The 17,989-nt window shown below is 38.3% G+C and overlaps 1 protein-coding gene across 2 annotated transcripts in view; it reads left to right on the top strand.

Annotated features, from left to right (window-relative positions):
* LOC142985254 (uncharacterized) overlaps positions 1-17,989 on the top strand; it is a 28,830-nt gene that overhangs the window by 7,727 nt on the left and 3,114 nt on the right. For both annotated transcript variants that reach the window (XM_076133309.1, XM_076133308.1), the window contains exons 3-6: positions 13,920-14,002; positions 14,840-14,983; positions 15,685-16,561; positions 17,161-17,288. In XM_076133309.1, coding sequence (XP_075989424.1) covers positions 13,920-14,002; positions 14,840-14,983; positions 15,685-16,561; positions 17,161-17,288 — 1,232 coding nt within the window. The remainder of the gene's footprint in view (positions 1-13,919; positions 14,003-14,839; positions 14,984-15,684; positions 16,562-17,160; positions 17,289-17,989) is intronic.

The raw sequence follows: 17,989 nt of genomic DNA, 5'->3' as shown, positions 1-17,989 counted from the left end.
ACCCACAGATCGTTAACCGACCGGTGAGCGCAACTGGCTACGAGTGGCGAAGTATGGGTACATTTCAGACACCTCTGCTTACTTCGGATATATAACAAGCGTGCATTATGTATCTACCTAGAAAATAAACTACAGTAGCCAAGCTTACTGCCAGTAGATTATTGGTACACTATGAGGTAATTTAAATAAACGTGTTCGGAAGTCTCGTGTACAAGATAAAACAATAATGATTTATTAATTGTTATCTAAAAATAATTCACTATCATATAGGTCATTTAATGTACAGCGATAACCTATGGGTAAATAAATAATAAATAATAAATTTAACCCATTAATGTCCCACTGCTGGGCAAGGGTCTCCTCCCGTAATGAGGGAGGGGTTAGGCCTTGAGTCCACCACGCTGGCCTAGTGCGGGTTGGGGACTTTGCATGCCCTCAATAATGTTTTAAACATATTTTTAGGCGTGCAAGGTTTCCTCACGATGTTTTCCTTCACCGTTGGAGCATGTGATAATTATTTCTAATACACACATAACTTCGAAAAGTCATTGGTGTGTTGCCTCGGGTTCGAACCTGCGACCACTTGCGTGGGAGGTGTCAACTTAAACCACTCGGCTATCATTTTTTTTTTTATGGGTAAATATCACGCCAATATTTGTATGGGATGGGCAGAGATTACTTATAAAAAACCGGCCAAATGCGAGTCGGACGAATTTTTTGTATTTATTTGTGTTTCACCGGATGCACCCTGAGAGATGGGCTAATATAGCCACGAAGTGGGTGCCACAAGATGGTCGGCGGCAACGGGGAAGGCCCAAACGGAGATGGCGGGACGACATAGACGCGTTCCTGGAAGATTGGCCGGAAGCAGCAAGCGACCGAGGGGTCTGGAAGTCTAGGGGAGAGGAAATTGCTCAGCAGTGGGACACAGAAACAGGCTAGATAAAAAAAAAAAAAAATGTTGTGATAGCGGCAACGGAAATACATCATTTTTGAAAATGTCAGCTTTCTAGCTATCACGGTTTATGAGAACAGCCTGAAAACATACAGACAGACAGACAGCGAAGGTTAGTGATAGGGTTTTACCCTTTGGGTACGGAACTCAAAATGATCCAACCAAAAACATTTTGAAAAAGTAGCCAAGTATAGATAGAGCTGCTTGTTTATCTCTAAACAGGTGAGGAGCTCATAGCCAGTTGCGCTCACCGGTCGGTAAACGATCTGTGGGTTAAGCAACCTAAGACGCGGACTATCCATAGATGGGTGACCGCATAGTGGTCGGTCGCGGTTGTTGTCGATAAAGTAGTGTTTGTAAAAGTCCCTGCGACACAACCGCAATTCATAGTGTGGGAGTGGTCTTTAAAAAAATGATTAGGAGGGATTGGCAGAGATACTGATCGTAATTCCAAAATGATTAAGGATTTCAGTTATCGGTCGGCCTGGTTTAAATAACAGTTCGTTGACCCGTATAATGAAGTCTTAGTAAGTGGGACAAAGTGTTCCTTCCCGTCAACCCGTTTTAGCTGCGAATTTTTCGTCTTAAAACAATTAGGTAGTTGACTGGGTTAACGAAAAATTATTAAACTCGTACTCGTAAAAGGTTCATAGAAAATGCTCAGGTTATGTAATTTTTTTTTCTTATTTTTTCAAGAAAAGACATCTCCCGCACTAAGAATTGCTCTTGTGTCGCGGTGACTTTTACTAACATACAAACAACAGACACAAAGTACAACCAGACCCGAAACAATTATTTGTGGATCGCACAATTCCTTTTGGGAATCGAACCGACGACCTTCTGAAGCAATGGTAGCGCCTAGCGGCGACCTAAACCACTGCGCCACGGAGACAGTCAAAATAATATTGAAATTGTAATTAATACAGACTGAAACATTTTATTAGGCACTCATTTGATACCAACGAGAATAGGAAACTGTGACGTATTTCTATACTAAAATGTGTTTTTGACATTTCATAAAGAGTAGCTGATTTGACTGATAGTCAACTACCCTATAACGATTAGGAATTGCTTATTATTTCATTACACTTCTTCTGTATACATACATATGTACTTAAAATGACGCCTTCTTCCCATAGGGGCAGGCAGAGATCAGAGAACGTCACTTGGTACGATCCTTACAAACTTCCCTTGCTTCATTCACATACATACATGTTGTCATACAGGACCGCCGGTTAGGTATCTAACTAGAAGATAAAAGTATATATACTATCTATATTCTATCTATCAGTGTAATAGCACGTGTATATAAAAAAAGATGAATTAAAAATAGTAGCACGTTTCACCCGTGACCAAAATAAAATTAGAATATAATATATTTAGCTTACATTACTTATAGTCTTAGTAATTTGGTACTGTACGGAGGCGCTCATAGCCAGTTGCGCTCACCGGTCGGTAAACGATCTGTGGGTTAAGCAACCCTTGGCGCGGTCATTCCATAGATGGGTGACCGCATAGTGGTATTTGAGCTGGGCGTCTCCGTGCTTCGGAGGGCACGTAAAAAGGTCGGTCCCGGCTGTTGTCTACTAAGATAATAGTCGCTAAGCCATGTCAAAGGCCTCTCGGGCGGCTTGAACAACTTTGATACTAGGTTGACCAACCATGTGACAAACAAAAACAAGTACTGTACAGTGTGTGTGTGATAGTATGCGTCATTTATGGTTGTCACAGTGGTTAACGTGGTCACCTCGCCACAATAACCGTAGCGCCGCGTGTGGTTCCAATCACACCCAGGACTAATATTTGTGTGATGAGCACGAGTATCTGTTCTAAGCCTGGTTGTTAATGTACTTATCTATATGAGTATGTATTTACAAGTATTTAAGTATGTTTATCAGTTATTTGGTTACAGTACAAGCTCTGCTTAGTTTGGAATCAGATGACCGTGTGTTAGCTGCCTCAAAAATATTTATTTATTTAACTGAAATATGAAAGCAGTTTTGCAGAAGACGATACATAAATACAGTAGTGGTATACGCGGAGTGCGTGTGACGGAGACGTAACAACGACGTGCTTCCGTTCCCTCACACGCACCCCGCGTATACCACTACTGTATTTATATTTCATCTCTCCGATATTTGACAAAGATATTTGGCACGTATTACTCGATTTTACATACCTGTAAATAAAACTTTTTCAATTCATACATTTTTTTTCTAAGCAGAGACTAAAGAACGTCAATTGGTACGATCCTTACAAACTTCCCTTGCTTCATTCACATACATACATGTTGTCATACAGGACCGCCGGTTACGAGTAGCACCTTACATTTTGGAAGAGATTAGTACACTTACGAAAAAATATAAATTGCATACATTTTCTTCACAAAATGTGCAATTTAAATTCTCTTTACGTGTAATAATGTAACCTAACTATCAAGTCTTATTTTCAATGTCACTACGCTTACGAAAAAGTCACTTGTTTTGAATGACAAAACAATACGTTGTGTGAGGACAAAAACTATGACGAAATTGACAATTTTATCAAAGTCGCCAACCCGCTGACATTAGTCGGCGACTATATGTGAGCGAATCTTATATTTTAAGGAATCTTGTCGGAGATTTGAGCAAAATTAAAACTATGATGAAATTGACAAAAATGCCGACCCACCGACCGTGTCGCGCGTGTGTGCACAATACACAGGTACACTCTCTATTCCTTCACTCTCATAGCCCGGTGGGACGGATAACCGAAACGACCAGTGAGAGGTCAGGCGCAGGACCGACGGCGACACGTGCTCTCCGAGGCACGGAGGTCTACGACCACAACTTCCTGACTCCGGGCAATCTCTGAAAAAAACTTAACAGAAAATCTCTGAAATTACTTTTAGGCCCGAACCAGGATTCAACCCGAGACCTCGTACGCGGTAGTCGTATATACAACGCCGCACAATATGTGAAATGATAATTTGAAACGGTGACCCATCCAATTCCACACCTTACCAACGTGGTCTTAACCTCAAAATTCCACTCAAAAGCGGCCCTTTTCGTAAGAAAAATGTGTTATAAATAAATTAGTCTGACTCAATGATGTCTGGCGATCTGCCATTTAACTCAATGCCAAAGGTCAATGAACTGTAACACATGGTTAGGTTATATCATAGTATATGTATACATACATACATACATACGTAAGATCATGCTTGTCATAGCCGAAGGTGTATGTATAATATTATCTTTAAAGACAACTCCAAGAATTGCTTTTGTGTCACGGGGACTTTTAAACACATACAAACAACGGATACAAAGTACAACCAGACCCGAAACAACTATTTGTGAATCGCACAAATAATAGTCCCGTGTGGGAAACGGGACTCAAGGCTTAACCCCTCCCCCCGTTTGGGAGGAGAACCTTGCCCTGTAAGACAGTAATGGGTTTAAAAAAAGTGGGACTCGAACCCACGGACTTTCGATTCACGTTCTTGCGTAGCGACTTCCTTAACCACTGCGGCACGGAGAGTACCATAAGTGTCAATATTTAACCTAAATGAATTATTTATGTATTTATAAGCCTGTCGAAATAACATTGAGCACTTCCTTAGGCCTTCTAATCCTTCATTGATCAGCTAATTAACTTTAAAATGAACTGCACGTTTGTCGCAGTGGTTAACGTGGTCACCTCTCCGCAATAACCGTAGCGCCGCGTGTGGTTCCAATCACACCCGGGACTAATATTTGTGTGATGAGCACGAGTATCTGTTCTGAGCTTGTTAATGTATCTATATAAGTATGTATTTACAAGTATACAGGGTGTCCCAAAACTCAACGATAATCCGAGACAGGATGAAAGGCCAAGTCATACTGGTTCTAGGAAAAATTAAAAAAAAAATCCATGTCACTTAGTTCAGCAATAATAGACACTTTTCGAAAAAGTTGAAATTCCACACCCTTGATCGCATTTTCAAGTCCTGTGATCACCAATGTCACAATTTCGCTGTGTTTTTTTGAATTTCGTGATCTTCATTAAATATGCTATTAATCGTAAAACAAATTAATGCACAAAACATTGTTAATTTCATAAAAAAAGTAAAGTTTTAGTGAGTAATGGTTCACAAAAATATCGTTAGTTAACTTTGACGCTTCATATTGAAAAAAAAATGTACTACACTACCCTTGGCAAGTTATTTCAAAAGTTGGCGCATTTAATCAAGATTTCAAAATGGTGCAACACGTGCCACTTTTCTTGCCATTAAAAATGTTATTTTTATTTGAACGACGAGTATCCTCGAAAATGGATCGGACGCAGTGGTACAATTGTATGGCGTCCTCGTTCCCCCGATCTAAATCCAGTAGATATTTTTTACTGGGAATGCATAAAAGAAAAAGTCTATTCGAAATCAATAGAAAATCTATCAGAACTTCGCCAGAAAATTTACACAGCGTCAGAGGAAATAAATGCAAGGAATTTTGCTTGACTGGTGCAAAGGTCTTTTGTAAGGCGTTGCAGAGCCTGTATTCGTGCCAGAGGAAAACAATTCGGAATTACTTTAGTTTAAGGAGAATAATTAAATAAGAACGATGGTTCGTTCATTCTTTTTTTTTATTATTATTACCTATTATGTTTATTACATTCAATATTGGTTATGGACTGACTCAATTACCTCTTTACTAAAAATAATTGCTTTCCTCTGGCACGAATACAGGCTCTGCAACGCCTTACAAAAGACCTTTGCACCAGTCAAGCAAAATTCCTTGCATTTATTTCTTCTGACGCTGTGTCAATTTTCTGGCGAAGTTCTGATAGATTTTCTATTGATTTTGAATAGACTTTTTATTTTATGCATTCCCAGTAAAAAATATCTACTGGATTTAGATCGGGGGAACGAGGACGCCATACAATTGTACCACTGCGTCCGATCCATTTTCGAGGATACTCGTCGTTCAAATAAAAATAACATTTTTAATGGCAAGAAAAGTGGCAAGTCTTGCACCATTTTGAAATCTTGATTAAATGCGCCAACTTTTGAAATAACTTGCCAAGGGTAGTGTAGTACATTTTTTTTCAATATGAAGCGTCAAAGTTAACTAACGATATTTTTGTGAACCATTACTCACTAAAACTTTACTTTTTTTATGAAATTAACAATGTTTTGTGCATTAATTTGTTTTACGATTAATAGCATATTTAATGAAGATCACGAAATTTAAAAAAACACAGCGAAATTGTGACATTGGTGATCACAGGACTTGAAAATGCGATCAAGGGTGTGGAATTTCAACTTTTTCGAAAAGTGTCTATTATTGCTGAACTAAGTGACATGGATTTTTTTTTTAATTTTTCCTAGAACCGGTATGACTTGGCCTTTCATCCTGTCTCGGATTATCGTTGAGTTTTGGGACACCCTGTATAAGTATGTTTATCATTTATTTGGTTACCATAGTACAAGCTCTGCTCTGTTTGTAATCAAATGACCGTGCGTGAGTTGTCCAATGATATTTATTTATTATTAATTAAACCAGTTTTTTTTTGAGGTCAAAGTAGTACCTATAGATTATTTATTTGTATAGCAATAAGGGCCTGCGTCATTGAATAAGTACATATCAAGGATTGGCTGTGGCGAGGTCGGTAGTATAATATTAGGTCGGGGAAAAAGTCTTTTCGCATTATAGTATGTATGAACTTGTAATAAAATCTTTTCTCTACACAAAAAAGCTCGATATTTGTGTACCTCACGAGCTCACTGAAAGAAACCTAATGAACCGTGTACTCATTTGTGATTCTTGAAGCCAAAGAAATGTTATTACAAGTTCATACATACTATAATGCGAAAAGACTTTTTTCCCGACCTAGTATCTGCGATTGACACGCAAAGCCCGAGGGTTCGGGAACTCCGGGATAAAAAGTAGCCTATATGTTATTCTGGGTCTTCAGCTACCAATATACAAAATTTCATCGTAATCGATTCAGTAGCATTTACGTGAAAGAGTAACAAACATCCATACATACATACATTCGCACAAACTTTCGCATTTACAATATAAGTAGGATACTATACTCGTAAATAAATGTCTTTGCAAGAAAAACGCTAATATGACAATGAGCAACTGATGTCCTCATCCAATTATGGAACTAGGTGTCTCTCTAAATGGCTACAATTAGCCTAATTACCATAAAAGACACACGTAGTATGGTTTTAAAAATAGATACGTAATGCGGCTGGCTAGAAGTCTACCACGTCCAAAGGCAGGTTTGTATTCCTTCAAGAGCTGTGTTAAACAACTGTCAGACATGTCATTCATCACGATGTTTTCCTTCACCGTTATAACAAGTGATCGTTATTTATAATACACACATCACTTGGAAAAGTCATTGGCGGTATTAAACTTGACTACTTGAAAAGCTTATCTCTGAGAGTCTAATATTATTATTCTTATCTATATCTCATATCTTTGAAAGACAACTCACGCACTAAGAATTGCTCTTGTGTCGCGGGGACTTTTACAAACATACAAACAACTGACACAAAGTACAATGAGACCCGAAACAACTATTTGTGGATCGCATAAATAATTGTTCCATGTGGAAATCGAACCCACGACGTCCAGACGCAGGTAATTTGGTGTAGGTACATAGATAGTTTATAACCTGTACAAACACATAGGATACCATTTACTCCGGAAAATCTTTTCACGGAAACAAAGACGCGGGTAGAACCTAGTATAAAATACAATAGCTTAGTTTATTTGTAAAAAAAACTACACGTCCAATATTAAAAGACTCCAAACAGCCGGTCCTTTCAAAAGTGAAAGTTATATCAAAACCTGTTCAGCCGTTTTAGGACGATGCGTACACACATAGATTTTTATTTGATAATGTACAAGTTACGGAATATATTATACTAGTGGCCCGTGCGGCTTTGCTCGCATATAAGAAAAATTAAAGGTGACTTTTATCCTCTAACACACAGTTCCACTCCTCGAAAAGCCTATGACATGGCTTAACAACTGTTATCTTAATTGACAACAACCGGGACCGACTTTTTACATGCCCTCTGAAGCACAGAGACGCTCAGTTCTAATACCACCATGCGGTCACCCATCTATAGAATGACCGCGCCAACGGTTGCTTAACCCACAGATCGTTTACCGACCGATGAGCGCAACTGGCTATGAGCTTCCCTCCTAAAAAGGTCAGTTTTGTTGTTTGATAAATATTGCCGAACCGTATATGTGTGTGGCTGACACGTGTATTGTACATAGACTAGGTATATAATATATATAGTACATAATACGTAGTTTTATTAGATAATAGATACTCGAGACACTGATATCTATGCCCAAGGTCTCTTATATAACAGACCTTCAAGATCAAGTGCTTGAATATATATATACTAATATTATAAAGCTGAAGAGTTTGTTTGTTTGTTTGTTTGTTTGTTTGAACGCGCTAATCTCAGGAACTGCTGGTTCGATTTGAAAAATTCTTTCAGTGTTCGATAGCCTATTTATCGAGGAAGGCTATAGGATATATTTCATCACGCTACGACCAATAGGAGCAGAGTACCAGTAAAAAATGTTACAAAAACGGGGAAAATCATGACCCATTCTCTGTTATGTGACGCAAGCGAAGTTGCGCGGGTCAGCTAGTGCATATTATATGGACTGTCTCGCAAAGGTCTCGGGTTTGAATCCCTAATCGGGCCAAAGATTTACTCCTTCTTACCTTATTTTAGGGGTGGGGGTGCCGGTTAATGGCTGTCACTTCGACCACTCCTGGATTTTTGTAGCTTGGAGTCTTCTGGTTTGGGATACCCGCATCCTAGAAGATCCATGGTCCATCCAAGATTTACTCCTTAATTTGTTAAGAGTTGCTTTGTGAATTGTCCAGAGTGAGGAAAGAGGTTGTCGACTGTGCCTCGGAGAGACAAATACCACTCGGTCACCCATCAATAGGACGACCGCGCCATGGTTTGCTTAACCTAGAGATTATTTACCAACCGGTGAGCGCAACATTAAGGCTATTTTTGGGAAAAAAAATCTTAGACCCCATCCAAAAGCAACATTTTAAGGTTTTGAAAAAATCGTGTGGTAATTGTCTACGGATCGTATGATGTAAGTTAAGCAACACTCTCGAGGTCGGGTCCTAGATTGGTGGTTTATTGCGCTATGTACGTAATACACGTTTTTAGTACGTGACGTGGTTTTATGAAGGAAAAGCATTAAAGTGGTAATTAAGCATTAGTAGACTACTGTTTTTGAAACGAAAATGTAAATTTTTTGGTCATATTTGCGTATTATATTATTAAGTCACGTTTTTTGATCTCCACCTACCCGTATAGGAAAATACCATCATTAAATGTGTTTTCTTCCTTTTTTATTTCTTTTAAAAGACAACTCCCGCACTTAGAATTGCTCTTGTGTCGCGGGGACTTTTACAAACATACAAACAACAGACACAAAGTACAACCAGACATGAAACAAATATTTGTGCATCGCACAAATTATTGTCGCGTTTGGGAATTGAACCCACGACCTCCCAACACAATGGTAGTGAGGTGGCGACCATCTTAACCAATGCTTATGTGTGTATCTATGAATAGAGTATTTCAAATCCCATTCAAAAATCCACATAATAGTATTGTTATGAGATCATAATTCTTATTTTATAAATCATTTCTTCATAATAGTTTTCTATTCTAAGTACGGAAGTAGTTTTATTAAATATCTATGAAAAGAGAGCATAATTTCCCACGCAAATTATCTAGGGATAACTAATCAATGATATTTTCAAGTGATGTGTGTATTATAAATAATGCACACTTGTTATAACGGTGAAGGAAAACATCGTGATGAATGACATGTCTGACAGTTGTTTAACACAGCTCTTGAAGGAATGCAAAGTCCCTGTTTCGTGGTTCTACTAAGTTGGCATTTTGCTACTTATTTTTTTTTTTGAAAAATCATTGTAGCCATAGATGAGAGATAAAATCTGAGTTAGATTATATCATCACTTTCTCATATCTAAATTGGTATAGCCGTTTTGCCACAACAAACACATATTCCACATTTAAAACAGACAAACGAACTACGTTACACTCACATAACATCACGCCTGTTATAGGTGCAATTATAGGCAGAGGAAAAACACTCATGTTACTCTATTTACATCGTTAGTCCCATGTAATAGGGGGCGAGCCTAATGCCTTATACCAGATACATTATCGAACGCTGAGCTTCTATTGAAAAAAATCGCGGGCAAAAGCTATTATAAATCGACTGGGAATAGAACCCAAGACATTATGTACAGCGGTCGCTTAAAGTACCGACCGCGCCCTAGAGGTATACTTAATAAATGTATAGGCAGGCATACAAAGCCACGAGCACATAATATATTTTCCGGTCGGTAACAACGTTGTCAAAATATTATATTATTACTAAACAGCGCACGTGTTATATCGCGTGACTGTATATAAACTGTACTACTTAATTATCTAATTGACATAAAAAAACATTACGAAATTATGACCATGACAATATTAGGAACTCGTGGCTTAGTTAACAAAAGCCGCGCGGACCAATCTCTGAGGTTAAGCTACGCTTGCCGAGGTTGTTCTGCAGATGGGTGACCAGCTTATACATATCGAGTTCCTCCGTGTTTCGGAAGGCACGTTAAATTGTGAGTCTCGGTTGCAATTTTCGGAGATCTTTGACAGTCGTTAACAGTAGTCAGAAGCTTGAAAGTCTGACAACCAGTCTTACTTAGTATCGTGTTATAACCCAGGTAACTGTGTTGTGGAGGTCCGATAGACAGTCACTGCATGTAATTATCTAACTGAGATATAAAAACATTACGAAAATATGACCATGACTGATATTTTAAGACTGGCTGTGCCGTGGTCGGTAGAGTATACGACTGTTGATTACGAGGTTCAATTCCTGATTCCCGCAAAGTGGTATAGTCTTTTCTAATCCACCATAAAAATATTTTTAATTATAGCCGGGAATTTGGTAACGTGTATAGCAATAAGCTTATTACATGGGAATGGTGTGTTGCCTCAAGTTCGAACCGGCAACCACTTGCGTTCGAGGTACCAACTTACACCACTAGGCTATCATATCAATTAGTCTAGAAAAATTCTATTACGTATTACCAAATTCCGCATTGCATGAAGCCTTTAGGTTAGCTAATAGCTTCTTAACGTAATCCGTTTACAAGCAATACATGTGAGGTTTCCACGACCTTCACCGAGAACTATTTATAATAAAATAAACTGTAGTGACGTGTTTAAACAATAATGTAACTAGGAAGCCTAAAGCAATGTTTTATAAAAAATAATAAAATAATTTTATCCCATTACCTTCCCACTGCTGGGCAAGGGTCTCCTCACGTAATGAGGGAGAGGTTAGGCCTTGAGTCCAGTTGATTTATAACCTTTAAAAAAAAACCGGCCAAGTGCGAGTCGTAATCACGCGCGAAGAGTTTCGTATCATCCATCTACTTGCTTACTGCTTCAATATCGGACATAATTGACTAAAAATAACGTTTGTTGTATAGGTGCCTACTGCCTCCTTATTTATTTATTTCGTCCTTATTTTTAATATTTTATTTTTTTTACTTAGAAAGACAACTCCCGCACTAAGAATTGCTCTTGTGTCGCAAGGTTTTACAAACACACAAACAACGGACACAAAGTACAATTATTTGTGGATCGCACAAATAATTGTTTACAACATTTTGTGATGTCAATAAATAGACGATTCAACACAAATTAATTTTCAATTCGACCCAGTAGTTCCTGAGATTAGCGCATTCAAACAAACAAATTCTTTAATTCTATATTCAGTAAATTTCATCTTACTGAATCAAAACATACAATACAAAACAGACATACATACATAGAGACAGACGCGGGAAGCGATTTTGCTTTTTACTATGTAGTGATCAAGATATCATCTATTACCGTCGTTTTCTTAATATTTATCCTCAAACAAAATAAAGTGATTATTTCCACGTAACACTGACTCATAATAACAGTTAACACATGTAAAGGTCAACAACCTTGATAAGAATGTCCTTGTGTTTATAACACACTTATCTACACTTATCTACACTATAAACGTTAGATTCTCTCTGAATATAGCTACAAGCCGCTCTTTCTATCGTATGGTTAGTGGTCAACCTAGTGTCAAAGTTGTTCAAGCCTAGCCTTTGACGTGGCTTAACGACTGTTATCTTCATTGACAACAACCAGGACTGTCTTTTTTCACGATGACGCTCAGTTCAAATACCACTATGCGGTCACCCATAGTGGCCAAGTGGTGGCTTCCAATCACACTTGGGACTAATCTTTGTGCAATAAGCACGAGTATCTGTTCTGAGTATGTATTTAGAAGTATAGTATGTTTATCAGTTATCTGGTTACAGTACAAGCTCTGCTTAGTTTGTAATCAGATGACCGTGTGTGAGTTGTCCAATGATATTTATTTATTTATATTTTATTTATTGTTTCAATCTAGGAAAGGTTATCTTTGATCACCTCTATAAAATACAGCCACGTTTCACTATTAATAATGTTAATTCCATGTAATAGGATAGATAGGGAACGATACCAAACTCCGGACTACTATAAAGAGCATTTTTGCAACTTCAACAATCATCTGAAAGTCTAATCCAGTAATCTAACAAATTTACCCGACACGGGTATCCAACAGGACAGCACAGCAGTCGTAAACAGAAAAATTAAGCCTACATCTATTTTCGCGCCCTACGCGCAAATCACAGTGACCTAACCTAGTAATAATAGCTCAGACATATGACTTGTACAAGTGGCTGTTTGCGATTTATTTACTGTGGGTAGTACGTTACAAATTGTAGTTATTACACCTAATTGTGGCTCATTGAGACAGGAATGTGATGTTAGCGTAAACGTTACGTAAGACTATGAATTTTCATAACTTTTAAACTCTCGCGTTGCATGTTTAATCTATACTAATATTATAAAGCTGAAGAGCTTGTTTGTTTGTTTGTTTGTTTGAACGCGCTAATTTCAGGAACTACTGGTCCGATTTGAAAAATTCTTTCAATGTTAGATAGCCCATTTATCGAGGAAGGCTATAGGCAATATAACATCACGCTACGGTCATTAGGAGCGGAGTAGCAACGAAAAATGTAACAAAAACGGGGAAAATTTTGACCCATTCTCTTAGATGACGCAAGCGAAGTTGCGCGGGTCAGCTATGTATAATAGAATACGGGAATTAACGCGAACAGGTTGCACTCGCCGTGGTTGCAGGGTGAGTCAGCCTGCAACCACGGCGAGTGCAACCTGCGCCGAAACGTTAGGCATTTTAAGGTAAAATGCGTGTTCGCGTTAATTCCCGTATTCTATTATACATTAAACTATGAGTTTTGTAAGGTTTCTGAGGTACATTTAGCGGTAGTTTATCTATTTAATAGCGTTTAAACTTATATAAAAAAACGCTATTGAATAGATAAACTATCGTTAAAAGTACTCAGGAACCGGTAAGTGATGTGAAATATGCGATGCAACATCAGCCCAGCTTTTCTTCCAACTATTATAGTCGGCTTCTAGTCTCACAGGATGCAGCTGAATACCAGTATTGTACATGCAGCGACTGTCTATCTGACCTCCACAACAGTTACCTGGGTTATAACAAGGTACCCTTCCGTGAGACTAGGGTAGTCAGACTTTCAAGCTTCTGACTAGTAGCAACAACTGTCAAAGATCTTTGGAAATGACAGCCGGAACTCACAATTCAAACGTGACTTCCGAAACTCCCATCACTCAGTAACTAGAATTTTTATAAATTCATTTGGTAGACATATAGTTTATAACCTGGATGAACACATAACATACTTTTTACCCCGGAGTATCTTTTCTCGTGGACAAACTAGCGAGTAGAAGCTAGTAGCTATAATAATTTATATTTATTTCTGTTCTCAGACGATGGTGCGTATCGTGTCTTTGGAGTACAGCATCAGTTCTCCTGCATCGCTTGGTCACCACTCCGCTGCCACCAATCACGGGTGAGTACCTATTACTTCTAAAAACCTGGAACTTCAAACTAACTGACTTTCTCCCGTGGTCGGCAGGGTATCTGACTGCTAAGCAAAAGGTTTCGAGTTCGAATCCCGGCTGAGGCAAAGTAGTAATGGTATTTTCTAATAATTTTTGGAATATTTCTCAATAGTAGCCCGGAGTTTGGTAACATGATCGAAATATTACAATAGACTCGCCTCTTATTACATGGGACTAATATTGTTAATGGCGAAATGTTCCTACGTATATTATGTATGTAAAACATTGTTCAGAAATAAATTAATTTCCCTTTTTAATAAGACAACTCCCGCACTAAGAATTGCTCTTGTGTCGCGGGGACTTTTACAAACATACAAACAATGAACACAAAGTACAACCAGACTCGAAACATATATGTGAATCGCACAAATAATTGTTCCGTGTGGGAATCTAACCCACGACCTCCCGACGCAATGGTACTGGCGTGGCGACCTAAACCACTGCGCCACGAAAGCAATTGGTAAATTTTTGTCCCTGCCTACCTTCAACAGTATTTGTTTGTTTGTCGTATGGTTAGTGGTCAACCTAGTGTCAAAGTTGTTCAAGCCACACGATAGGCCTTTGACGTGGCTTAACGACTGTTATCTTAATTGACAACAACCGGGACCGACTTTTAACATGCCCTCCGAAGCACGGAGACGCCCAGTTCAAATATCACTGTGCGGTCACCCATCTATGGAATGACCGCGCCAAGGTTTGCTTAACCCACAGATCGTTTACCGACCGGTGAGCACAACTAGCTATGAGCGACCTTCAACAATCATAACATATTTTGCCTCTTACAGCATCGAAGCCGGTACTAAAGCCGTCTCCGAAGCCGCGCCAAGCCGGCACTGATCACTTGCACCCAGAACCTAAAGTGGAATGTGTAGTACTTCATACCCCGGAGACACCTACCTTGGACGTCATCTTCGTCCACGGGTTATATGGTAAGAATACATAATCTATACTAATATTATAAAGCTGAAGAGTTTGTTTGTTTGTTTGAACGCGCAAATCTCAGGAACTACTGGTACGATTTGAAAAATATTTTTTTCGTTAGATAACCCATTTATCGAGGAACGCTATGGGCTATATATCTTCACGCTACGACCAATAGGAGCAGAGTACCAGTAAAAAATGTTACAAAAACGGGGGAAAATATCACTCTTTTCCTCTAATGTGACGCAAGCGAAGTTCTTGTCGCGGGTCAGCTAGTAATTGATAAAATGATAAACCCTTGTATGCCTGAGTTCTTTAGAACAGTTCTTGAAGGTATGGGAAGTCCCCAACCAGCAGTTGGCCAGCGTGGTGGACTCAAGGCCTTCCTCATTACGCGAGGAGACCCTTAAGGCCTAAGCTTTGAGTCCACCACGCTGGCCAACTGCTGGTTGGGGACTTCCCATACCTTCAAGAACTGTTCTAAAGAACTCTCAGGCATGCAAGGTTGTATCACGATGTTTTCTTTCACCGTTGGAACAAGTGATCATTATTTGTGTGATGAGCACGAGTATCTGTTCTGAGACTGGTTGTTAATGTATCTATATAAGTATGTATTTACAGGTATATAAGTATGTTTATCAGTTATTTGGTTACAGTCCAAGCTCTGTGTGAGTTGTCCAATGATTATTTTTCTATATATTACTTACAGGCTCTCTAGGAAATACTTGGCGGCAAGGGGACTGGCGGTCTAAATACAAAATAGACCCGACGAAAATACCTTTAAGGGAACATTCATCTCGAACATGCAACTGCATCAAATACAACCTTAATTACGAATATGACACACAAATAACTAACACAGTGTCTTTCAAACAAATTAATGGATGCTTCAAAAAAATCTTGCCGAACGAAAATTCTTTAATTACTGAAAAATTCTATAATAATCTCTTTGAAAATAATGGAAATTATGAAACGCAGGGTGATTTTGTCTCGCAATTGTTCAAGTCTGACTGCGAGGTAAATAAGTGTGGTTTAAATAAATGTTTTTGTGTGGAGAAAGTAAATGGACAGTGTAGATTTAATGATAAGTGTAAACAAAATGATAAATGTCAACAAAACCCATGTATTTGTAAAATAAATGATAAATGTAAACAAAATGACAAATGTCAAGAGAATCAATGTCTATATAAATTGAATGGCGAGTGTAAACTAAACGGGAAAAGTCAACAAAATAGATATATTTGTGAAAATAATGATATATGTAAACAGAACAAGTGTCAACACAATCAATGTTTATGTAAATCGAATGATAACTGTCAACAAAGTAGTTTTTGTGTAACAAACGATAAATGTAAACATAAAGACAAATGTCAACAAAGTTGTTTTTGTAAAATAAATGAAAAATCTATTTTAAACGATAGTGTTAAGTGTGATACAGGGTGTGGTTGTGTTTGCGATGAATGTTACTCCTCCTGTTGGCCTAGGGACTGGATAAAAGAAGATTTCCCCGGCGCTAGGGTCATTTCTATTAATTATACTAGTGACCCGTATCTATGGAGGCCTTTATGGGTCAAAGAGAATAAAAGGTAAGGAAATTATTGTGTAAAGCTGTATATCTAAACATAACAACATCTTTACAACTGATAAGTTTTGCCCTGCCCCCCAACGTCTAGAGTAGCAAAGGAGGGGGTGACACAAAGGATCAGGAATGGTCGAAGTGTCAGCCAGGCATTAACTGGCACCCCCACCCCTAAGATAAGATTATATATATCTAAACATATGTATATAGCTCAAAGGTGACTGACTGATATACACCCGGTTTTGAGGTACTTTTAGCGGTAGTTTATCTATTCAATAGCGTTAAAACTCATATAAAAAAACGCTATTGAATAGATAAACTACCGTTAAATGTACCTCAGAAACCGGGGATATTGATCTATCAACGCACAGCACAAACCACTGGACGGATCGAGCTGAAATTTGTCATGCAGGTAGATGTTATGACGTAGACATCCGCTAAGAAAGGATTTTGATCAATTCTAACCCCAAGAGGATAAAATAGGGGATGAAAGTTTGTATGAAAATTCTGTCATAGGTTACAAACCACGCAGACGAAGTCGCGGGCAAAAGGTTTGTGTGGATATAGCAACAAAAGCTGTTATTTTAACACTAGTCTTATCCCCAGGTTGCGCCTACACGAGCGAGCTGATCAAATGATGGAACAGCTTCTAAAGTTGGGAGTAGGCGATAGACCTATCATATGGGTGGGACATTCTAAGGGAGGACTGTTTATTAAACAGATTTATTGTGAAGGTAAGCATTTTATATGAGGCATGTTTTCAGATGGGCTTGTGATTTTTCTTACTAAGAATTTTGTAGCGTATTTAACAAATATACAAAAAAGTATTCTATCTCTGTGGTCTGGGTTGAAATATTAGGTCGGGGAAAAGTCTTTTCGCATTATAGTACCTATGTATGAACTTGTAATAAAATCTTTTTGGCTTCAAGAATCACAAATGAGTACACGGTTCATTAGGTTTCTTTCAGTGAGCTCGTGAGGTACACAAATATCGAGGTTTTTTGTGTAGAGAAAAGATTTTATTACAAGTTCATACATACTATAATGCGAAAAGACTTTTTCCCCGACCTAATATTAACAAGAATCATGTAGTAGGATTTTATATGGGACTAACATTGTTAATGGCGAAACGTGGGTGTTTCATATACCTATGCACCTTTGGGTATAATAGGTGTGATATTTACAAAGAAAAATAGTTGCCTTTGACGGTAGTGTATGAAACTGCTGATTATAAAGTCTCGGGTTCGATTCCCGGATCAAGTAAAAGTATTGTTGATCTTTTCAAAATCATGTTAGAATATTTCTCAATAGTAGTCCGGAGTTTAGTAACGTGTCCGGTATATGACAGACTCGCCCCCTATTACATGGGACTAACATTGTTAATGGCGAATTGTGGGTGTTTTTCATATGTCTCTATCTACACCTTCGGATATGA

This window comes from Anticarsia gemmatalis, chromosome 29 (genome assembly GCF_050436995.1).
Source record: "Anticarsia gemmatalis isolate Benzon Research Colony breed Stoneville strain chromosome 29, ilAntGemm2 primary, whole genome shotgun sequence".
NCBI classification, from domain to species: domain Eukaryota; kingdom Metazoa; phylum Arthropoda; class Insecta; order Lepidoptera; family Erebidae; genus Anticarsia; species Anticarsia gemmatalis.
The sequence above is the reverse complement of the archived record's forward strand: the minus strand, read 5'-3'. Positions and strand labels throughout refer to the sequence as shown.